Raw genomic sequence first — 25,388 nt, forward strand, 5'->3', positions numbered from 1 at the left:
AAAATATTTTAAATTCACAGTAGTAAATAATGTAAGAAGTCTATGGGGGTAGCCTCAATGAAGTGATAAACCTAGTCAGGGAAAGGAAAGAAGTACATAGGTAGAATCTGAGTCTGTCTTAGACTTTGGGGATATGTCTCTTGAGATCTCAGATAACTTTTTAAGCTATAATTGCTTTAAGATTTTGTGAATTTTTGAAATTGCTGCTATTCATTGGATTAGATATCTTGATTTTTCTTTCCTAAGTTCAGAAATAAATCTTATAAGTAGCTATGGGCTAATTCTAAGCTACTGCCTTCTCAGGTCATTGAGTTTTAGAGGTTTTGGCTTGGACTTTTAATATTATCTGTAGGTTAAGGGGATACTGTGTAAGACTAAAGCATTTTGCAGCTTTAGCAGATTAATTTCTGATACAGGTGACAGCTGAATCAGTGATTCTGAAAAACCCTATTTGAGCCTTTTTCTTTTTTTTCCAAGGTTTTTTTTTTTTTAATATTTATTTTATTTTTGAGTGAGAAACAGAGCGGGAGCAGGGGAGGGGCAGAGAGAGAGGGAGACACAGAACCTGAAGTAGGCTCCAGGTTCTGAACTGTCAGCACAGAGCCAAATGTGGGGCTTGAACTCACGAACCGCGAGATCATGACCTGAGCTGAAGTCAGACACTTAACCTACTGAGCCACCCAGGGGCCCAAGCCTTTTTCTATCCTGATTTTTATTCACTATATAACAAGGGCATAATTTTGGAGCCCTATGAAATAGGAATACATATTTCTTGGATGTATTTGTGTGAAGTCTTTGATTTTTTTAATAGAGCTAAGTATAAAACAAATTTATCTTTAAGGAATTTTTACCATTCGATTGCCGAAAGAAACTCCTGGCCAGCATTTTGAGGGACTGAACATGTTAACCGCTCTTCTGGCACCAAGAAAATCCAGGACTGCCAAACCACTTGTGGAAGAAATAGGTATGTTTATTGTAGTTAAGAAGAAATAAAGATAAACAGAAAATTTGGACTGCTTTGTGTTTCTGGGGGAAGAGGGATATAGCAAATAGGAAATGGGAGAAAATCCTTCAGGTGACAAGATAAGGACATCACATGAAAATAAAACTAGCTCATTTGGTGACATATAATTTTATTTATTATTTATTTATTTATTAAACATTTATTTATCTTAGAGAGAGAGAGAGAGAGAGAGAGAGAGAGAACATGAGTGGGGTTCAGGCAGAGAGAAAGAGGGAGACACAGAATTTGAAGCAAGCTCCAGGCTTCAAGTTGTCAGCCAGAGCCCAACACAAAGTTCAAACTTGTGAACTGCAAGATCAATCATGACCTTAGTGGAAGTTGGACGCTTTACCAACTGAGTCACCCAGGTGCCCTGGTGACATATAATTTAAAGACAAAAAACACATTACTGACTCAGTGTGTCGGTCACATTTTTGGACCAGTTAAAACAGCATCTCTGTCTTTTGCAAAGTAATGGCCTCTTGAGCTTTGATCAAAAGTTTATAAATCCAATGAGTTACATAAAATGAATACTGCCTAGGTCAAGAAATGGAATGTTTCCAATACCCTGGAATCCTACCCTGTGCCTCCTCCTGGTCCCTTCTTCCTCCCTCTGCAGTGTTACTGCTACCTTCAGTTTTGCCTGTTTTTGAATTGTGCGTATAACTCAGGCAGTATGTGTTCTTTTTTGTATGGCTTCTTTCACTTAATATTTTTCTGAGGTTTTTCCATCTATAGCTGAGGTTTGTTTGCTTTCATTGCATTTACTATTTATACATCTGACTCTTGAGGGCCTTCGGATTGGTTCCTTTTTTGGGGGGGAAGCTATGAAAAATAGTGGGGTTGGGGCACCTAAGTGGCTCATTTGGTTAAACATCTGATGATGGCTCAGGTCATGATCTCACGATTCGTGGGTTGGAGCCCCACGTTGGGCTCTGTGCTGACAACGGGGAGCATGGAGCTTGCTTCAGATTCTGTGTCTCCTCCCTCTCTGCTCCTCCCCCGCTTGTTCCCGTGCCCTCTCCCTCTGTCTCTCAAAATTAAACGTTAAAATTTTACAAATAATGAGGTTATGTATATTCTTTTACATACCTTTCAGTGCATGTGGGCAGGCATTTTGTATACTTTTTCCCCTCCAAGTTGTACCTAGGAAACCCCGTACTTGAATAAATTAATATTTAACACATTCAGGTGCTTCTGAAGTTTCTGAGGGAGGAGTAGAAGCTGAGGATGAAGAGTTTGACTGGGAAATTGAACAGGTCCCCTATGAAGAGGTTTCAGAAAGTGCTCTGAATCCACAGTACCACTATGGATTTGGAAATTTACGATCCGGAGTGTTTCAGCGGTTACAGGTACGGTTTCTTTCTAAAAGACCTTGTTGTATAGGGTTTTACCATTTTGATATTTTAATTTCAGTTCTGTTCCTACTTGGAGATCTTTAATGAAGATTATAGGAGGTGATGTATTCAGAGCACAAGTCACAGCTGCTTCTCTGTAGTGATTACACACGTTTGTTCCTTTCCATTGCATTGGTGGTTCTGCCCAGTCACACTGTGCTTACAGATGTCAGATGTCCTGTTACTTTCTTTTTTTCTCCACTTTATTCAGTATTCTAGACATGAAGTTTCCAAAACACAAAACGGAACTCCTCTTTCCTCATACTTAACTGCAAATCTTTGTGTTACACTTCTGAAAGATGAAAATGATTACATGATGTTTTATAAATATAAATGAGAGAGAATGTTCCCGGTGAGAATGAATTTGTGTCTTTTGATCGAATTGTTTAGTTCTTGGTGTACAGTAGGCACTTGTGTCTGTTTACTCTTGGTGGGGGTTGAATGTAATCTCTTGTTAGAACCCAATCGTTTGTCACTTAGGCTAAAAAGGAATGACATCAGTCTCTCTTCCTCAAAAAACATAGGGAATTCTGCTTTATTTTAGTTTATGGAGGGAGAATGAAATGGAGAGGAGAGATTTTGAACTATTTTGTACCTGTGTTGTTTTATAGAAAATGCCTCCCTAGAATGTTATATGATGTAAAGTATTTCTGAACCATTAGCTTGGAGTTTTGTTTCGTTTTGTTTTGTTTGAATTTTAAATGAAAGAAATCGTAACAGACAACTTTTTTTTTTTTTTTTTCAATCCCTATCTGGGCAGAGGACATGAAATCTCTTTAGACTGTAGTTTATTATAGTAAGACATATTTGAATTTACTAAAGAAGGGTTTACCTATGTTTTAGTCCCACTTCTACTGCTTAGATTTGGGGTGATAGGCCAGTTATTTGATCATAAACAAGTTTTGTCTCCTCTTTTTCAAATAGGGATAAATTTACTCATCTACTTTGTAATAGCATTTAGAAAACTTAGGAGATGCTGCATTATAAAAACTCTTTGAAAAAGAATAGGATGCTAGAAAGACTTCTGCCCATGAAAAATATAAAATGCTCTCCAGACTCTTTGAAGAGAACAAAATTGGGATTTACTTGAGCAAATAATGCTGATTAGATACTCCCTTCAAAACCCTTGTATGCTTTTTTCCCTGAATTACGGTCTCTCCATAGTCTCTCTCCCTAATCACATTTTCTGGTCATCTCTGAGGTAGTTAGAGTCCATTTTGTCTACAGCGCTAACTACAGTGAATGGACCTCACCTGTTTAGCTGAGAGCTACTTTGTGGTCCATCACTTGGGGTTTACCTGTGTGAAGCTCTAAATGAATGCTAATACAAGTCAAGCAGGCCAAGTACAGATTGTACATTCAGATGGATCATCATTTCTGAGGCGACGGAACTTGGTTTCTTGCTGCTGCCGTTGAGGGGAGAGCATTTCAAGGGATTTCTGCCAGGTTGCTGAGAAGATGCTGGAATGCCATAACGTAAGCCTAGGCCAAGTCCTTTAGGTCCCAAGTCCTTGTATCTGTTGGAAATGTTCAATAAGCAATTTAGATTTATTTTAAAAAATGTTATGAAATATTCTCTGTGTCTTTCTGAATGTCTTAACTAAGGCACCAAATCTCTGGGCACCTATCACCCAGCTTTAAAAATAAATGTCAGCATAGTTAGAGCCCCTGATTACATCATTCTGTTTCCCTTCAGAAATGAAACACTGAATTTGATGTTCATGATTCTCGAGCCTTTAGCTTGATGATCTAAAATCATTAAAATGTTCAAATTTTAACTGAATGAGCATTGCTGTTCTAAGCTGTTTGAATGCATATTTTCTTTGACAGAGGAAAAAAAGAGAGCCACGGATGTGAACCAACCCTGAGGGGTGATGTAACTGGTAACTAGTGGTGCAGGCTTATAACCTATGTCTGTAGTAACGGGGTAACAGAAAGTTCTCAAAGTAAACATTTTTGTGTGTTTAGTTTTGTGACAAAACCTGATCTGAATCGATGTCTTTATTATTATTTTTTTTAACATTTATTTTTGAGCGGAGAGGGGGAACAGGAGGGGCAGAAAGAGGGAGACAGAGGATTGGAAGCAGAGTCTGCACCGTAAGCGCAGAGTCTGATGTGGGGGCTTGAACCCACGAGTTGTGAGATCATGAGCTGAGCCAAAGTCAAGTCGGCCGCTTAACCCACTGAGCCACCCAGGAGCCCCACCGACGTGAGTCTTTTATTAGTTTCTTAAATCCCTCTTAGTGTGCATATTGACAGATTTTGCCAGAGAAATAGTAATGCATTTGAATACAGGGTGCTGCCCCAGATTTAGAGGGGGTTAAATAAAATATGTAATGGGTGTGTACCAGTTAACTTTTCTAAATTCTTTAAAAAGTCTGAATGCTGAAGTTCACTCCTCTCTAGGGGGACTTGAGTAAACAGGTACTGGACTTCCCTGTCTGTGCATCAACAGCCAACAGCTACTGACTATGTCCCTGTGCCAGGCACTGTGCGGGGCTCTCGTGTCTATCTGTTCCATCCTGGCATCGTTGCTGTTACTTGTGCACCTTTTACCAGTGGACAAACCAGTAGATGTAGGTACTGGTTTTTCAAAATGATATACATATATTTTTTTATTGAATGATTTTTTTTTTTTAATATAATTTATTGTCAAATTGGCTAACATACACTGCGTAAAGTGTGCTCTTGGTTTTGGGGGTAGATTCCCGTGACTCATCGCTTACGTACGACGCCCATTGCTCATCCCAACAAGTGCCCTCCTCAACGCCCATCACCCATTTTCTCCTCTCCTCCACCCTCCCCTCAGGATTATATGTTCTAATGAATAAAACTAGAAGTTTGTGGTATTCTTCATGACCATTAAGGAATGAAAACTTTCAAAAATCCTCTGTGAACCAAAGGACACCCTCTCTGGGGTATTAACGTAGGTGTGTTTTGTGCGATAGTGGCCCCCAAATCTCACATAATTGGTGTTCCTCGCAGAGTTGTTCTGCATTCATGACTGCTCTGTGTATGACACCACTACCCTGTGCTTAAAAACTGAGTGATCATTTGACTGAGGTTAGTGGTGTGGGTGTCTTTTTGCTAGTGATGCAATGAGAAGAAGCTGGAATGATTACTGCCTAAATACCTTTGAGAACATCTCTTCTGTTTTCAAGTGATGGACTTAAGAAACGTCAGCATTTTCTCAAAGAATGTTTTCTCACAAGTTTAGACTTTCTCTCATTCTGCCTTTGGATGAGAAAATATCCATGAAGTTTTGTTGATGGCTCGTATTTTACTAGTTTTTCCACAGTCTCTTTTTTCCCCCCCTTAAGTGAAAAATAGGTTTATTTTCTTTGATGATAAAAGCGATATATATTCATTATAAAAATATAACAAAGAAAGGAAACAGCATTCGTAATTCCAAGACCCAGGTATCTGCTCTTAATCGAATAATTTAATCCTTCATGGGGGGGGGGATTTATAGTCGATGTTTTTTTCCCCTCCGACCATGTACACGGCATATGCTTAGAAACTTCCATATTTCATACTGATAATGAGAAGAAAAAAGAAGTGCTATTTGCTGAAACATTCTTTTTAAAGTATCTCTCCCCTCCCCATCCCTTTTTTTCCTTTTCTTTTAAGACCGCTGCCAGCCGCCAGGGCGCCTTTGGAAAACTGCCCCGGCTGCTCAAAGTCAGGGCCTCACAACCGGCGTCAGGCGGTGGGGGCTGCCAGGAGCAACCATCCCAGAGTCTCTGGGCGCCAACCCAGCAAGCTCCCGGCACCGCCGCTGCCAGCAGCCGCAGGACGCTGGCTCGCCGGCCCTTTTCCTTCCCGCAGCTGCACCAGGGACCCGAGGCTGTTGTCTCCAGGAGGCCTACTGGCCAGATGTGCACACAGTTCATTTTCTCCCTGGAGGGTCTCTGCCATAGCGATGCCAAAATTTAACATAAGCCTGATTTTCATCCTGCATGACCTTTTCTTGGCAATACCCACTTTAAATGGTTCGACTGACAGTGGCCGTAGCAGAATCACCGCTGTTCTGGTATGGCCGAACATTTCCCATCTTCCTATCTTTCTTTTTTTTTTTTCTTAACTTTTTTTTTTTATTTTTTTTTTATTTTTGGGACAGAGAGAGACAGAGCATGAACGGGGGAGGGGCAGAGAGAGAGGGAGACACAGAATCGGAAACAGGCTCCAGGCTCCGAGCCATCAGCCCAGAGCCTGACGCGGGGCTCGAACTCACGGACCGCGAGATCGTGACCTGGCTGAAGTCGGACGCTTAACCGACTGCGCCACCCAGGCGCCCCGCATCTTCCTATCTTTCTACCTTTGGTTGGTTGATGCCCTAGATGGATTTCTGTTCCCCCACGCTAACTTGGCTTTGTAGTTCCTTTCGGTTCCTCTTGAGTGTCCGGTTTGAACAGGGCCACTGTGTATGACCGTGCGTAGGACGAGCCTGGTGGGACTTGTACTGCTGGGGATGTTTGTGTTCTTTGGGGTACAGACTGCATAGCTACATGTGGAGGCCCTGAGTCTGGAAGCAAGAGGGGAGAGGAGGGAGAGAGGAAGGACAGCTGCATTCTTACTGTCTAATTCTTACTCTCATGAGAGCAGAGACCTGGTGTGTATATTTATTTCTGGATCTCTAGCACCCCAGGCAGCCCCTCATACAGTATTTGCTGAATGAATGATTTAATACTGAAGGCCAGGAACAGTGCCAGGGATACAGTGAGGAAAAATATTGACCAGACTCCTGTCCTCATGGAATCTTCTAGTGGGAAGCTAGTCCGTAATCCTGTAAACAACAAATAAACTAGAGAATTTCAGATAGTGACAAGTGAAGGAACGGTTGGGGTAATGTGGGAGACTGTGGGGTACTCCTTTGGTGAGGATGCCCAGAGAAGGCCCCTTTGAGGAGCGACATTTGCACTGAGTCTTGAATGGTGAGAAGTGTATTGTAAATGCAAAGTCTCAGGGTTTTAGAAAGGGAAGGATGCCTGATACGTGGCTTGGGGGATTTGAGCCAGAAGAGGAAGGTAGGAGGTGGGCGTGAAGTACAGGACAGGGGCTAGATTGTGCAGAGCTGTGGGGAAAGTCTGGGTTTATTCTCAGTGCAATTAGTATTTTGAAATGCCTGTGGTTCCCTTAGTCCGTTTATCCTCTGAAATGTAGTTACCTACAGAAATTCCCAGATTCTACCCCATTTGTGACCTTATATCTGGTTCAGGTGAAGTAATGAAGCAGCACATTTTAATCCCTATTTTTCTCTTTTTATTGCTACTGGCAAGTAAGGACGTGGAAGGGGAAGGAGGACAGGTATTCCCAGTAGGAAGTTGGACAGTGAGTGCAGGGAACAGCATGGAATAGGGAGACACAGAGGAAAGAAGCTTATTATTGAATGTATTAAGCCTTGTACTTGATGCTTTACTTGTATTATTTCATTTAATCCTCATAACAGCCTGTGGTAGACAGAATGATGCTCCTTCCCTCCCCATTCCCTGGCATGTCTGTGTGTGCCAGTCCCTGGAACATGTGAACATATTGCATTATGTGGCAGAAGGGACTTTGCATGTACAATTAAGTTAAGGATCTTGTGATGGGGAGATTATCCAGCATTATCCAGGTGAGTCCTATCTAATCACAGGGCCTTTATAAGAAGGAGGTAAGACAGTCAAAGTGAAAAGAGAGAAGGCTACATGATGATGGAAGCTGAGGGAGTAAGGGCATTGTCATGGGACAATTTTTTAATACACCTGCCAAGAAATGAGGAAGCTACCCTCCAAGATGAAAGAGGCAAAGCAACTGATTCTCCCTTAGAACCTTGAGAAGGAACCAGCTTTGCCTTCCCTTCATTTTAGCCCAATGAGACTGACTCTGGACTTGGGAGCTCCACACCTATAAGAGAATATATTTGTGTTGTGTTAAGGCACTAAGTTTGTAGTAATTTGTTATAGCAGCAAAGGGAAACTAGTCCCCAGCCTCATGGTGGAGGTGTCACTAGACTCGTTCACAGAAGGGAGGCTAAGATTCGGGGAAGATGCACAGTTAGACTGGAGCTGAGGTGTTTATTTTTTTTAATTTTTTAATGTTTATTTTTAGTTTTGAGAGAGAGAGAGAGCGTTGAGTGGAGGAGGAGCAGAGAAAGAGGGAGACACAGAATCTGAAGCAGACTCCGGGGTCTGACCCCGACACAGGGTTCAAACTGAAGAACTGCAAGACCATGACCTCAGCTGAAATTGGACGCTTAACCGACTGAGCCACCCAGGCGCCCCTGGAGCTGGGTTTTAATTTCAGTTTGTCTGACTACAGATTCACATTTTTTCTGCTTCATTGGGCTGCTTTCAGAAGTGAGTGAGTGAGTGAGTGAATGAGTACATGTATGTATGTGCAAGGAACTCCTTGGGGCTAGTAGGGAAGCAAATGTGTGACTTAAGGGTGCTGGGAAGAAGGACTTGGGGTCCATGGGCAGGAAACGGCTCTCGTGGTAGCCATCTGGCTGACGTGAGTCCAGTGGGCCCAGTACAACTCGACCTCTCCTCCCAAGGCCTACGGTCAGCACTTTTCTGGCTATGTGCCTGGAGGACTTCATTTCAGGCAGGTGAGGAAGAGGGGAAGAGTCCAGATTGTCCTGCTTGGGGAAGAGATGTTTGTGGTGGGTTGCAGTGGAACTCTGAAAGCATTTTTTCATGGAAACATTGCCACAGGGTTGTATGCCCTTTGAATGGAGAGTACTCTATTTAAAGTTTATTATAAGTGGAATAAACTTGTGGGTTACCATGAGCACATAAATACTGGTTTTAATAGTATTTCTATAGGGAAATATATTCTTAATCTCCCAAAAGTGAATTGTAAGGGAACTTTTGGAATGCAAAATTTTATTTGGGGACAGCCAAGAATCTGGTTTTTCCTGGAATGTTTGTAGTTAGAAGTATTAACGTATTCTGGACGTGACATCCAAAAAGTTTTCTGGGCCCTTTCATTGTATTAGAATGTGCTTAGGTTAAATGTTGTTGATATTACTTGAGCTAAGTGGATTGTGATAGGAATGAGAGAATTTTTTTTTTTTCAATGCAAAAATTTGGATTGTGTGGGGAGTGTTTATCTTAGTGTCTCCTTGGCTCCTTCGGCTTATTGTAGCTCATTTCTTTGTGGTGAGGTTGCCTCACGGCTCTCGACTTTAAGCTCGATTATTAGGCACTAACCTGTCATTCCATTTGCCAGTCTGTTTTCAGTTTCCCTCCATGACTCTCTCGAGTAATTTCCCTGGATTTCTTTTTAGTTAAGGTTCTTTCAGTTTCTATACTTCTCACTTGTGGTCAGTAATTGGAATGAGGAGGTTGAAAAAAAGATGTCGCTATAGGGATATTTTGCATTGTATGAGGTTTTTTGGCTTCATAATTCTAATAATAACAAAAAAAGATTATATGGTTTCCTAGACAGTTTTCCTACTATACCTATTTTCTGTAGGATTTGACCTAAGAAACATGCTCTGTATCACTGTGTGTGTATACATCAGTGAAGACTTTTACGGTAAAATTGAATATCAATTAGGATTAGATTTTTAAGTTTGCAGATAGAAAGTCATATGCATCAAAATTGCCCTTAAAAATTCTTAAATATGCTCATAAAGTGGAACACACACAGTTTTATATGTAAGTTTTATTTGGAAATCCTTATTTGAGACCAGCTGAGTTAGTCCTTAGGAAGAAACAAAAGGAAAGTCTGCATGTAGATGTTCAAAAGTGATTAAAGAAGACAGTTTTCAGTGATACAAACAGACTTTATTTAACGCTTTAGGAAGTGAACAGTCTTCACTGGGAGACTTGGAAAAATGGGTGAAAGGCAGAAAATTTTAATGGGATAAAGAATAACAAGGAAGAAAGATAGGAAATGTCTGATTGGCTAAGGCCACACAGTCAACCCTGTTTGGGGTAAGAGGGAACCAGGAAGTAAGCATAGCATCCAGGGTTGGCCTGGCTTCTGGAGACTGGCTGACTGGGTCTAGTGGATTTCTGGTCGAGCAGAGATTTATGGGCATACAAAAGTTATCTAAGGTTCTGTTTGCTAACATGGCAGGAGCATCTCCATCTTCCAGTCTAGAAATGTATTTAGGGGCGCCTGGGTGGGTCAGTCAGTTAAGGGTGCGACTACAGCTCAGGTCATGATCTCACGGTCCGTGGGTTCGAGCCCCGCTTTGGGCTCTGTGCTGACAGCTCAGAGCCTGGAGCTTGTTTCAGATTCTGTGTCTCCCTCTCTCTCTGCCCCTCTCCCACTCCCGCTCTGTCTCCCTCTGTCTCAAAAATAAATAAACATTAAAAGAAAAATTTAGAAATGTATTTAAACATGCTGTTAATAACTTTAAAATCTCTAGGAGTAAATGGGGAAGAGATGGAGAATTGAATGTTCCTGTTGCTTGCAGGGAGTTATTCTGTTTTTTGCTTTTTGTTTTTTGTTTTTTTAATGATGAATGTTCAGGGGTGCCTGAGTGGCTCAGTCAGTTAAGTGTCCGACTTCGGCTCAGGTTGTGATCTCATGGTTCTTGTGTTTGAGCCCTACATCGGGCTCTGTGCTGACAGTTCGGAGCCTGGAGCCTCCTTTGGGTTCTGTGTCTCTCTCTCTCTCTCTCTGCCTCTCCTCTGCTCGTGCTCTGTCTCTCTCTCAAGATTAAATATACATTAAAAAAATTTATGATGAACGTTTATGTCTCTGATATATATTGATCACTTTGTTGTACGAATTAAATGAGATAACTTATGTGAAAACTTCTAACAGGGAAGCAGTAGGTGTTTAACAAACATTTGCTGGATTTGAATCTACATGTCACAGGTAGTATTACGGCCTGCTGATCAGATTGTTCCTTTGTTTTGGCCTTTTGTGCAAAATTAGATTTTTCGATGACAAAATAGGAGATAGCAATTATTCTTTCTTTTCTGGGTGTTCTTAGGATGAATTGAGTGATGTTATTGATATTAAGGATCCAGATTTCACTCCTGCACCTGAACGAAGGCAGAAACGCCTGGATGCTGAGCTGGCCAAGTTTGATCCTGATCATTATCTGTGAGTATTGAGTTTTTTGAGCGTTTAATTGACCTGACGTTGCTTTGAAAATTTTTGGAGTGCCTTTTTAACTATGTTAGGCCTGTGGTTTTGGGATTCTTGAAATTAGTGATGGCTCAGAACCTTAATTGACTTTTGAATTAACCTACAAAGTGTTAAGCCTCTGTGATCTTTCTAAGATAACATTCCAGCATCGGAGAACTCTTAATGTACTTCTTTAAATTTTTCCTTGCCAGGCTTAAAAGTAGAACACTGCATTCGTGAGAATATTTATAGTTCTTCTCAGTAGACTTTTTGTTGTAATTAATGGTCTATGTAAATGAAAAGATGTTTCAGTTTTTTTTTAAGAATTTGAATCTACATTTACTACATTTCTTGGCTGATCCAGGGTTTTACCAACACTTCATCTCCGAGCACCTGTAATTGAAGATCTGAGTCTAATTAACAAATAATTGTTCATTGCAGTAGGGTATAAATAAGATCTAATTTTAAGTTTTGTTGTATTTCCCATCTGCCTTAATTGTGTCTTTTGCCATAATGTGTCACTTGCAGGCTTGTATTTGCCTAACAAACTTACCTAGTTGATGCAGAGGTAAATAATCACTTGAGCATTGTGATGTCTCTCTTTGGCCACAAAAGCAGTACTTCTTCCAAGTAAGGGATTGTCACCTGGCTTCTGTGGATACTCGACTCTCTTAGGATGTGAGTCCTATGTTGATGTAGGCCTCAATTATTATTCTTCCCAAGCTCTGGGCCAACAATTTCTAAACCGTTATACATGCAGCTGTAATCATCGTATTCCCTTATATTTGTATAGTGCTTTCAGCTTATCACGTGCTCTCAAGTGATTATTTAAATCCGTTTTCACAACAGTTGGGTAAAGAAGGTTAAGGGACTTGCCCAAGGTCATACCACTACTAAGTGGCTCCGTCAGGACTTGAAAAGAGTCTTTCCATTTGTCATTTTGTATTTCCTTTTCATGTACACTATTTCAGTTTAACTGCTGTTACTCTTGTGATTAACATTCTATCTCCTGTGACACAGTGGGAGACTAATTGGAATGGCAGAAATATATCTTGTGATGTGCAAATGCATTGAGTGATGTGTAGTGATAAATGGTCAGAACTGTTCAACATCCTAGGGCGAACTGGGTAAGAGCAGGGTATGTTATATTTTGGAGGACATCTGAGAGATTCAGCTCCATTTATACTGCCATTTCTAATTACCTTTATCTCTCCAATTGTGGCTTTAAAGGTCCACTGAAGAGTAATTTGAAGAAACCTATTTAAAATCATGCTGAATATTTAAAGTGGGAAATTTCATTGTCAGCAAATTTCTCGGGCCAGCATGAAAACAGAATGAGCTTTACAAGAGTAAAATTTCAAGTGGGAGGGAGCTTAATTAGAAGAACTGCCTATCTCTTCTCTTCTAAAACTGGAAGAATAACGACATGGCCTGAGAGAATTAGGAAATTGGAATTTATAGTTAGCAGTGTGATATTATATGCAGTCCTTATTTTTCTCCATCTTCTGTGTTTCTTTATCCAGAAGCTCATTTTCTTTAATAGTATGCATGAGCTATTCTTTCCATTATTTAAAGAAGAGTTCTTACACGAGTGGTTTAAATTTAGTCATGGGCAGGTCAGAGAGTGGGAGCTGTGCGGTAAAGTTTCTTTGTGACTCCTCCAGTAACAGTAAGACTTTGGCTAATTGTAGTTTTTGTGTTACTTCTTACCCATTATTTATATTGGCTGACTGACTCACCCAGATGTGTTAATGCTAGTGAAGTCCAAGTAAAATTCTTTTAAATTTTCAATTAAAAAAAATTTTTTTTAGCTCAGTGCTTTTTAAATTGTTCTTAATGGTTAATACAGTGGAGGAAAAGGTTTGCTTCAATTTACCTACCATGCAGACAATACATTGCGTGTATCATGTTAGACATTTATGTACGTGAATGTAATGTACATGTGTAATACATGATATATGTCATTGTGAAGTATATGAGACTTTCACGTTGTGTGACTTCTTACTGGTCGTGATGTCTCGTCATGGTGTCTGATATTTTACAGGCTTAAGGAAAACTAATTTTAATTCTATCCTAAGGCAGAACACAGTGAGGTAAATTCAGTATATAGAAAAATTCATACCTTTCAAAGGCACATCTAAATGACTTAGGATAATAATTATTTTTTAGGTCTTGTGTTGTAAAATCTAGAGGCCATTCTGTGATGTTATTCCTTGCTGTGTGTTTTGCAGCCCAGCAGAATACTGGGCATATAACAGATGATCCATAAACATGCATTGTTTTTGATTGTCTATTTTTTGCTATTTGTAACTCCTTTTGGGCATTATTTTTACACTACAGTTTGTTGAAGGTATCTGGAAACATTCTTTAATAGGCCTTCCTGTTTTGCCTATCATAGCCAAGTTTTCATATTTCTCTTGCCGAGAGTGGTTTTTCTTTCCTTCCCTAGGCATATTGTTTTTTTTTAATTGTCAGCATATCTTTTACCTGAACCAATTCATAAATCTGCCTATGTCCTTCTTTGGGAGAAAATAGAAGAATTGAGTTAGCATTCTAAATATCTGTGAGATGAGAAGAGGTACAAAAATGATCCCTAGCATTTGGGGTGCCATTTTAAATTGTAACTTTTCAGTGCTGTAAATTTGTTTAAGAGTTTGATACACTCATGTGGCTTTTGGATGAATTGAGGAATGTCAAGGCTCTGAGTACTAATGATGAGGCTGGGAAGAAGATCACTTGCTTCCAGCATGGCTCTTTATTCAAAATGGCAAGCTTAGGAAAAAGCATTAGAGGAAAATCTCATCGATTTCTTCTTTCACATAATGCACTAATTTGTTCAACAAATCCCAGTTTGATTGAACTGCATGCCAGGCAGAGTCACACATACTGAGGATTCGTGTGAATACCACAAGGTCACTGCATTCATGGGGCTTACTTTCTAGTGGGGAAGGAGACAAGATTTGGATTGTGATAAGTGCTCTGAAGAAAAGTCATGTTGTTAAGGGTTTGGAGAGCGACTGGGTATTTTGCTGACCTCCTCTGCTGAGTGTCCAAAATTGAACTCATCATTTTTACCTGGAAAGTCTTCCTGCATTTTCTGTTCGGTGGAGTGTACCATTTTTCACCCCAGTCACTCAGGGTGGAAACCTGGGATTTATCTTCGACTCCTTTCTTTCTCCACACTTCTAATCCATCCAGAAGTGGTACCATTTATCTCTTTGCTGTTTCCTTCACTCAGTCTCTTTCTGGTCCTCCTATATGTCTGGCTTAGTGCAGCAGTCTCATGACTTTGTATTTGGTGTATCCACCTCCAGCCTGGACTCCTGCAAATCCATCAACCATAAAACCACCAGTATCATGTCTTAAGTACTGAAAGTGAACATCTGCTTTAAATCTTCACTGGGTTCTCCATCAATTAAAGTATATAAACTTCTGCCTCCTTAGCACGGTGTAGAAAGTTCTCTGTGATCTGGACTGTGCTTACGTCTGGAGCTTCTCTTTTGCCTGTCCCTGTCTACCCTGTACGCTGCAGCAGTAATGAATTTTAGTTATTTCTCTGCTTGTACCACACCACTTCTTGCACACTTTGTATTCATGATACTCCTGTGACAGCTGTTTTCTCCCTTGCTCCACCTAGCTTGGATAACTTTTAAGACTGGGCTCCGGTGTCACCCCTTGGCACACCCCCTTTCAGACTGGCAGAGGAAGCCCTGATCCTCAGGGCTTCCAAGTGACAGATCATCTTGATGTTACAATATTCTCTCTTTGTATCCATTCCCATTTCATCGTGGAGCCCTGAAGGGTCAGGAGTGTCTTACTGATCCTCATCTCCCTGATGCTGCATTTTCATGGGGCACTCGGTAAATGCTCATTGAGTGAATGACATTTAGAAACTTGAAAATAAATTTATTTTGGAAAGTAGAACATTAGTCAACTTCAGATCTTGTTCACAAAACTCTTGAACCATGGACAGTGTAAAGGATAAGCCATTACATTTTCAACTATTGGGACTATATTAGTGAGATTTTACTCAAAAGAGTCATTTAAACATTTTGAAATTTTTAGAGGGAGGGCGTGGAAGTGGTAGATTTTACAAGGTCTTGTTTTGTTTTTTTTTCCCATCACTTCTTCTAGGGAGACCCAGAATCATTTTAGATGGGCTCTTCAACTCTTGACTTAAGTGTCGTCAGCCCTCCAGTATGTGGAGTCCTTTTTTCTCATTCTCCCAAGTTCTCTCTGGGTGATTGTGTGTTCTCCCTTGGCCTCCGTCACTGTCTAAATGCTCACGATTCCGGGGCGCCTGGGTGGCGCAGTCGGTTAAGCGTCCGACTTCAGCCAGGTCACGATCTCGCGGTCCGTGAGTTCGAGCCCCGCGTCGGGCTCTGGGCTGATGGCTCAGAGCCTGGAGCCTGTTTCCGATTCTGTGTCTCCCTCTCTCTCTGCCCCTCCCCCGTTCATGCTCTGTCTCTCTCTGTCCCAAAAATAAATAAAAAACGTTGAAAAAAAAAAAAAATTTTAATAAATGCTCACGATTCCATGTGTCTCTCCTGAGCATCAGATTTGTGTGGCTAACTGCCTATTGCGCCAGTCTCTGTATGTCCTGCAAGGATGTCTCAAACTCAGCCTGTTCCAAGCGGAAGTCTCCAGCTATTCTATCTGTTTAGTGTCCCTGTGTTCCTGTCTCGTCAGAGGGCACTGTTGTCCACTGAACTGTCTCAGCTGGAATGCTGGATATAGACCTTGACTCCTGGCCCCCTTTATGTCTACATCCTAAGGATTCTAGCCTCTGACTGTAGCTCAGATCCACTTTGCTCCATGTCCATTGCTACTACCCCCTTCCAGGCCTCCATGATTTCTGTGCTCTGGGGCTTGCTCCTAGACCATGTTCCAGACCAGTGAGAGCAGTGGGCCAAAGCACACTGATATGAGACCCATATGTAAAAGGTTTTAAGTGTCTAGTCGTTTTTAGTGACAAATATCCACTAGATTTTTTGGACATGGCTTACAGTGTTGTTGTCACTACAGCGTATTGCTTTCAGCTATCCTCAACTCCCCTTTGCCCCCTTAAACGTGCCTTCTTGTTTCCTGGCCTTTGCTACCTATTCTTGGAGCCAGAATACTCTCTCCCACCTGTCTTAGTCTAGTTAACTGTTAATTGTCATTCACCTATTGGCTTCAGAGACCTTCCCTGTCATCCCAGTTTGACTTTGCCATAGATGCTCGTACTGTTAGGTCATAGTAGTTACATAGCACTTATATTGTGACTGCTGGGCCCTCCTATGACACTGTAAGTTCCGTAAGGACCCTGACTGCATGTCTCTTGTCAGCCGTGTAACCCCAGTGCCCAAAATGGAGTCAGTACTACTGTTGGCACAGGGCAGAGTCAGTACTTCCTGTTGACTTTTATTAAAGCATTTTAGCTGTTTACTTGTAGTACTTATCTTTTTGAAATATCTGTCATGTACCTGACAAAAATTGATAATTGACAATTACTATTTCAAGATCATTGCTATTCAGTTTTGTCCCATATGTACTTTTATTTCCTCAAGCATAAAAATGGAATGTTTATATTGGTTAATGGCTTGGATTCTGGAGTAAGACTTAATTGGGTCCAGATCCTGGCCACACTTCTTACTCTTACTGGTTCTCTGACCTTGGCCACGATATACAAGTTTTCTGACCCTCAGTTTCCACCCATGTAAAATGGGAGTGTTAGTAGTACCCCCTACCTATGGGGATGGTGTGAAAATTTAAGAAAGTGATGGGTGAAAAGTATTTAGTGCAGTACTTGGCATGTATGAAGAATTCAGTAAGTTATCTGATATTCTAATCAGAAATTAACTCAGTTAATAACTCAGTTATCTGAGTTTCTAATTTTAGAAAGATTTCATTATCTCAGTTGAAAGAAAAAATATTTCAGGTCATAAAACTATCAGCTAGAAAATCAACCTGTGAAAATTCCTTGAGTTTCTAATTAACTGACATATAAATGAATTTTTCACCATGAGTTCTACTTTTTTATTGTTCTGTTCCCACGAATACCAGTTTTCAGCCTTGAATGCAAGGTGGTAGAATTTCTGAATACATGTCCTCCAGGAACCTATTTTGAAGGTAGCAGTTATTTTGCAAGTTAAAACCCAGAAAGTGAAGTACACGCAAATTAATTTTCTCTCCTTTACAAACGTTGCTTTGTTCTTTTCCAATAGTTTTAAGCCAAGGGACTATTAGGACTAGCAGAGCTAAGTAAGAGAAATTGCATCTTGGTAGAAAGTATGAGGGCGCATGCTAATAAATGGTGTGTGTGTGGGGGTGGGTGGGTGTGCAGTATCTTGTATTTCCTGTTGATTATTTTTTTTTCCTTTGGTAGAATTAAAAGATTCTTTCCTTTATTGTAACCTTACCAGAACAGGTGGTACTTAAAAACCTAGCCCAAGTTCAGTGCTTCAGTCCATTTTGTGTTCAGATTTGCCTCATTCCATGCCAGTGCAGTACGGGGGTGGGCCTTCAAGGGAAGGACTGGTCCTTTCTCCACTTTGTTTCTGAGGAGAGCAGAAATGTCACATATCCCTTTAGTCTGACCCCAGCTTTCGTTTTATGGTGATTAGTGACCACTCAGAAAGTGAACACAGTGCTCATTTCCTTGATCTGTACTTTGAATTAACAATCTCTGTTTCTAATACCAAACATAAGGAGTTAAGATAAAATTAAAAGAAAAATGAAACTCAGCTCAATTCTATGTAACAAGCTCGTTGACTGTTTTCTTTCCAGAGCTGACTTTTTTGAAGATGAGGCTGTTGAACAGATTTTGAAGTATAATCCTTGGTGGACTGACATATATTCAAAAATGATGGCCTCTTTGGGAAAGAGTCAGGAGCAAGAAAATCATGCTGCATTAGGTAAGCAACTCAAAATTAGGCTCATTTGTTTCCCGTCTTCCCTGTTACTAAGCACACAGTTGTAATTCTCTCATGGAGGGAAGATAGTCTTTTGGTTTGCTGATTTTGGAAATGCAGTCTTCACCCCAGACTGGAAAATGCTATTCGATGATTAGACTGGTCTTGGAACAGTCTTTTGAAGTACAGTTGAATCATTGGGATCCTTTTAAAAATTTTTATTTTTTAAGTAAATTTAGGGACGTGAACACACAGGACATCTGTAATAGTTGAATAATCTGCTTAAAAGATCTGGACATTCCACTGTAGTAAGGTCATTTGAGTATTAGCAATGGTGGGAAAAGACCTAGTTTTCATTCCCTTTGTCTGTTGATTGAATTGGATATGTCCTTTCCAAGTTTTTCATGATATTACGTCTGTATGTTAGAATTAGAACAGTTTCAGATAGATCAAGAGTAGAAGGCCCATGTTTTGCGGTATACTGATTTGGCTTTTATTTCTGTATTAAAAAACAGTAATCACTCTTAACAGTTTTAGGGTTTTTTCAGTGCATATACCAACATCTGAATATTAGCTGTAAGAAATTTATAAACAGACTCACACGCACTCTGTTCTTTCTTGACTTTCTCCAGTGTGTAGCACATGTTGTACCTCTTCCATGTCGGGCACTTAGGGTTCTTCCTGAGCTTTTAATAGCTGCCTGGTATTCTGTTGTATATTTTTATCATGATCAATGGACATTTGGGCTATTTATTACTGATGGGACATTTGGGTTGTTTACAGTTTTTTGCAGTACCTTCTTTGGCCACTCAGTCTGAAGTAGCTGCAAGTCTATTGCCTAACAGTACTTTGATTCTCTGCATAGTAACGCGGTCGTCTGTCGTTTGCTGTATTTCTGTTGTCTAGCAGAGTGCCTGTTGTATACTAAGTTCTTGGTAAATATTTATGGAAGAGATAAATACTGTACAAAGTATTTTTGTAGTTTGGTTTTGTTAGAGTTTAGGTGATTTCTACCAGATGGAAAAACTGCTGCTTTAATCTTTTATAATTGACTACTGCAGTAGAGAAACTCATTTATAAATAATGGCTCTTGTTACATTCTTTTCAACAAATCCTTGGTTTTATATTTGATTTGAGTTTAAGAATCTTTCAGAGACCTCCCACATTATATTGACACATTTTCAGGTAGAGGATTGCTAACAAAGTTGAGATAGGTAATTGTATATGCCACGTAGGTCTGCTTAAAATGTCTGCTCACTCTGAAATCATCAAGGCTGTCTTCTGGTCTCAATCAGTTTCCCCAGATTTGGTGCAGTGTTTTGATAAGGTGGTGCAGGTGGAAATTGGTGGTTGTGTAGTTAAGTTTTCTGTCCACAAGGGTGAGCTAGTTGCCCTAAAAATCAAGAAAAGGCATTACCTTTCTTTGATTTAAATTCGAACTTGCTTCACTTGGATCCTTTGTAGCTTGCTCTAGGTCCTGTTTTCTGTGAGAGCCAGCCTTTGAGTTAGTTCTCTGTGTGTAATTGTAACAGAAGATTAGACTAGTTCTTCCCTTTAACCACTGCCTCTCCTGTCCCTTCATCTTCATTACACCTGTGACATGTATCCCGACTGGTGCTTAGAGAACAGTTGTAGCCTGCTAAGCTAGTATGGTGATTCATTTTATTTTTTTTTTATTTTTTTATTTATTTATTTATTTTTGGGACAGAGAGAGACAGAGCATGAACGGGGGAGGGGCAGAGAGAGAGGGAGACGCAGAATCGGAAACAAGCTCCAGGCTCCGAGCCATCAGCCCAGAGCCCGACGCGGGGCTCGAACTCACGGACCGCGAGATCGTGACCTGGCTGAAGTCGGACGATTAACCGACTGCGCCACCCAGGCGCCCCGATGATTCATTTTAAAAATCACCTTTAAAAATAGCAAGGACTTGTGATCTAAGGTAGAAGAACTTGAGCTCTGTGTTGTTGTACAGAAAGTACTTTTCGTAATGTGCCAAGTATAGGGTTAAGGGTGGGATATAAGCTAAAGATGGGGTTCGGGCTTTAACACCTTGCTCTATCACAGGCTAGTTGTGTGATCTTGCAACTTGGCAGGGTTGCTGTGGAAATTTTATACCTACCACATAGAGTTGTCTTGATGACTGAATGAGATGATGTACTTGAAATCCCTAGCATGTTGTAAATGTTAGAGGTTATTTTTGTAGACTAACATCAATGGTGGGAGTGCCAGAAATTGAATGGCCTCTCTGTGAAATTAAAATTTTTGTACATTTATGAAGCTTTAGGGGGAAGTTTTTTGTTAATGAGATCTTTCTTTCTTTTTTTAAAAAAATGTTTATTTTTTTATTTTTGAGAGAGAGAGAGCACGTGCATGTGAATGGGGGAGGGGCAGAGAGCGAGCCAGAGGGAGAGAGAATCCCAAGTGGGCCCTGTGCTATCAATACAGACCCTGATGGGGGGCTCCATCCCACAAACCATGAGATCATGACTTGAGCCGATACCAAGAGTCAGACATTTAACTGACCGAGCCACCCAGGTGCCCCTGTCTTTCTTTCTTTTTTTCTTGGTCAAGTATTGGAGGTCCCCAGAATTGTGAAAATGTTTTGAAGTGTGTTCACCCAGATGATAATATGGGCAAAAAAAATAATAAACCAAGAAATAAACTTTCAAGTCCTTAGCCTACTCAAGGAGCATGCTCGTGCTGTATTTTCCCTTCCACTTCCTCTTTGTTCTTTGCCTCCCTGGCCTCCTTCCTTTCTGTGTTACTGCAGTGGGGTGTTGCCAGGCAGATACAGCAGTGCGGGTGAAGGCTCTACCTTTGATTCAGTCTCATCATAAAATAGTAAGCTAGATTGTTTAGAATTCCAGATAAGCCTTAGATGGTGAACTTTGCTCCCTGTCTTTGCCTCACTTATGACTCCTTTGATTTTATGATTCCTATGATTTTCATTCAAGGCCTGAGTTACAACACGGAGACTTTTATTAATGATCCCAGTCTTCCTCCCCAAAGGCTTGTAAATGGAAGTGTTAAATGCTGTGCTCCTGCTGAGCTCTGGTTTCATGAGGATGGACTTACCACATTTCCCATGTTGTCTCTCCGTGGTTAATCTCAGCCCAAGAATCTTGGCACATGGTTGCATGGTGTGACACCACATAACATTTTTAGTCAATGAACTTCCTAGCGGGGACATCCTGTTTGGCACCAGTGAGTTCTCCAATGTTTGTAGAGCTAACTGTCAGTGTCAGCTTTGAAAGTTGTAGCGCTGCGGGACTACCCATTTAGGCTAAAGGTTTGAATGCAGCACATTTTCTTCTGGTTCCCTTGATCTGTTTCCAGAAAGTATACAATATAATAGACAGATTTGCATTCCTCCGAGAGGAGCCGGATCAGGGATTATTTAATTGTTGCCCCACAGAAGACAGATATTTGGGAGGGGGATTTAGAGAGAAGGGACGATTTCAAAGTAACACAACTAGAGAATGTTCAAAGTGAAGTTAAGAAGGTCACTTTCCATTTTGATGGGAGCCCCTTTGCAGTCTTCACATGTACCGATTGGGGTTTTTTTTTAACATTGGGAGGTGGTCCCGGGCCATTTGCATCATGCTAGTGCACCAGTGTCTTCCCCAAATGAATTGAGCTTTCCGCTGCCTTTGTTTGACTGTAGATTATTTATAGAAGTATAATTAACCGAAATGTTGTGAACTATATAGCAAGGCTGCTTTGTAGTGTAGCTTAGTCATACAAATGCTTGACAAATGTTACTCATGGTGGCAATCATCCAAGTATTGTTGGCACCGCATCTGTAGTCATTTCCATTGCCGCTGCTTAGTTAGACCTGATTGTGTGCAAACCTCCCCAAGTTCCCCTTTGGGTGATGTGATTTACAGCTCTAATCAAAAAGGCCTTGGGGAGCTCAGACTTTTGGTTTCTCTAGTGATTTCCTACTTTGTTAATATTGTTATTTATCATCTCTGGTTCCTTTGCTTGAATTGCAGAATTTAAATGCATTTATGTATTATTAATGAGCTATTTAAGTCAAAATGGACTTGAAAACGTTCAGAAAAAGGTGGTGGTGTGTTTTAAGGAAAGGTTGGGGCACCTGGCATCCAAGAATTCGTGAGTACATTCAAGTAGGCTTTTCTTGCATACACGGTCTTGGAAAGTGACTTACGTTATGCAGAGGCCCTTACTTGTGGGTAATGGAACATCAGAACCTATAGTTCCTAGGTCAGTCTTTACAAACGATTAAATGTATATACAGGTGTGATTACTTGAGAATGAAGGTATAAACATTTAGATGAGTAAATGTATTATTAAATGGTTCTGGGAATGCTTACCTTATGATTTAGAATTATCTGGAAGCAGAAGTCCTTATTAGTCAACTAGGATAAAGGCTTTTCTCAAGTGAGATAATATCATCATGAACACCTGGCACTTTGCTATTAGCTGAAGTAATGAACATCTCAAAACTATACCTATGAGAATACTGTCTCAAACCTTCTTATGAATTACTAGGGGACTAAAATACTTTGTAAGGTATACGTTCTTCATGCAGTGAATATGTGCTTTCTTATATTTTCCTTAAATCAGATTGCTTTAATTGAACTGAGAGCTTGTATTTAAATTAAGGGATCCTCACATTAGCCCTTCAATGAGACATTCTGCACCCAGTTTGTGTTATTAATACTATTTCCAAATCCCAGTCTTTAAAGAATGCTTCACCTGACACCTACCTGCATTAAGTTTAAAAGTATACACATATCTTTATGTTGCTGCCAGCAAATTAAACAAATGCATTCCCATCGTTGTCATTTATGTAAGCAGCACTTGTGCAAATATATTTCCTGTTTCTTCTCATACTTTTTAAACATAGAATTTCTAACATCATTAAAAAATGGTTACATAAATATATTTGAAGATCTGGTTTTTTGCACTAAGTAAATTTTAATGAGTAGAGGGGTATTGCTTCTAGTAATTTCCAATAACTGCGCTTAAGATTTTTTTCCCCCAGAGGATAGAGTGTAAAATGGCTGGAAGGAAGCCTTTAAACAAAAAGAAGCCATGTTAAAGTTAAGGCTCCTAAGAGAGGACAGAAGTGGGTTTGGGAAACTATGTGAAAAGGGCCCAACATGTGTGAGGAAATCTCTCTCTTCTGGCCTTGTCCAGTTGCGATGAGCAGAAGGGCAGTTTTTTTTTTTTTTTTTAACGTTTATTTATTTTTGAGACAGAGGGAGATAGAGCATGAATGGGGGAGGGGCAGAGAGAGAGGGAGACACAGAATCAGAAGCAGGCTCCAGGCTATGAGCCGTCAGCACAGAGCCCGACGCGGGGCTCGAACTCACGGACCACGAGATTGTGACCTGAGCCAAAGTCGGACGCTCAACCAACTGAGCCACCCAGGCGCCCCACAAAAGGGCAGTTTTTGTTGAACAGAGATAGAAGGGATGGGGTAACTGGCTAGTAAGAGAGTGATTTGGGAATACTAAAAAGCAACTTAATTTTTGGGCTCCTAAAAGCATCACGGTCACCTGGTGTCTGTTTTAGTCTTCCTCCCCTCAGGGGCTTCCTGAGTTGGAGCTAGACACGTGAGCATGCAGCTAGTGACTGCCCCGTTGACTCCCTTTGCTTTCCTTCTTCGTCCTCAGCGTGGTCCTGTGCCTAAGTCCTGGGTGATGGGAAATGACGGAAGTGGTGTGTGCCCTGGCCCCAGTCTTTAGAAAGAAGGAGCTTGCCGTCTTAGGCTGCTTGCCCATTGGTTAGGAAATGGTAAAAACCTGGAACAGCTTTCTTAGATGCATAGTTGGAAGTCATATGATGGAGATGCTGATGCCTCACCAGTCCTGGATCATTCACTCAGAATAGTAGTGTGGGAGACAAACTTCTGTTTCAGAGAAGCCACTGTATTTTGGGGTCTCTTGGTTAGCAGTTTAGCCTGTCCTTACCTAAATGTAACAGGCAATTCTAAAACCTGAAGAGAGAGCCTTTTAAAGTTTTGTTTTGTTTTGCTTTGTTTTGAACTACGTTAGTATGAACCACTGGAACTGGAAGCAAAATATTCCTCTTTATTGAGCCTAACTTTTTAAGTGAATTTGAAACTAATGGTCTGATAGGGCATGGAACGAGAATTAAAGATTACTTTGCAAGGTAAAAGGTTGACAACCTTTTTTTTTAGAGATAGCTTAAAATCTCTAGATGCTTAAGTTTCTTTAGAAATTGCTCTAAGGTCTGAGAACAAACTGAGGGCTGATGGGGGGGTAGGAGGGAGGGGAGGGTGGTGATGGGTATTGAAGAGGGCATCTTTTGGGATGAGCACTGGGTGTTGTATGGAAACCAATTTGACAATAAATTTCATATATTAAAAAAAAAAAGAAATCGCTCTAAGGTAAGTAGCAGGCCACGTTTTACTTACACTAGCTAGGAACTGAGTACACTTATGTTGTTACTTGTTACTCTTTCTGTAAATCTTGCTTTAAGGTAAGATGCATTTTACTTTGTATATATGATAATAACCGATAATGCTCATATTGTTTTAATTTTTTTTTTTTTCAACGTTTTCTATTTATTTTTGGGACAGAGAGAGACAGAGCATGAACGGGGGAGGGGCAGAGAGAGAGGGAGACACAGAATCGGAAACAGGCTCCAGGCTCCGAGCCATCGGCCCAGAGCCTGATGCGGGGCTCGAACTCACGGACCGCGAGATCGTGACCTGGCTGAAGTCGGACGCTTAACCGACTGCGCCACCCAGGCGCCCCAATGCTCATATTGTTTTAAAAAAAACTTTTTTTTAACGTTTATTCATATTTGAGAGACAGAAGGGAGTGTGAACTGGGGAGGGGCAGAGAGAGAGGCAGACAGAATCCAAAGCAGGTTCCAGGCTCTGAGCTGTCAGCACAGAGCCTGATGCGTGGCTTGAACTTACTGCCTACAAGACCATCACCTGAGCTGAAATTGGATGCTTAACCTACTGAGCCACCCAGGAGCCCCAGAAAATGCTCATGTTTTAATGTGAGAAAATAGATCCTT

The 25,388-nt window shown here is 40.7% G+C and overlaps 1 protein-coding gene across 1 annotated transcript in view; it reads left to right on the forward strand.

The window, feature by feature from the left end:
- Positions 1-25,388, forward strand: part of SHQ1 (SHQ1, H/ACA ribonucleoprotein assembly factor) — a 101,768-nt gene that overhangs the window by 6,427 nt on the left and 69,953 nt on the right. The window contains exons 3-6 of the mRNA XM_058726214.1: positions 842-964; positions 2,195-2,355; positions 11,336-11,448; positions 18,241-18,368. Coding sequence (XP_058582197.1) covers positions 842-964; positions 2,195-2,355; positions 11,336-11,448; positions 18,241-18,368 — 525 coding nt within the window. The remainder of the gene's footprint in view (positions 1-841; positions 965-2,194; positions 2,356-11,335; positions 11,449-18,240; positions 18,369-25,388) is intronic.

The sequence above is a fragment of the Neofelis nebulosa genome, chromosome 4, assembly GCF_028018385.1.
Source record: "Neofelis nebulosa isolate mNeoNeb1 chromosome 4, mNeoNeb1.pri, whole genome shotgun sequence".
Classification (NCBI taxonomy): Eukaryota; Metazoa; Chordata; class Mammalia; order Carnivora; family Felidae; genus Neofelis; species Neofelis nebulosa.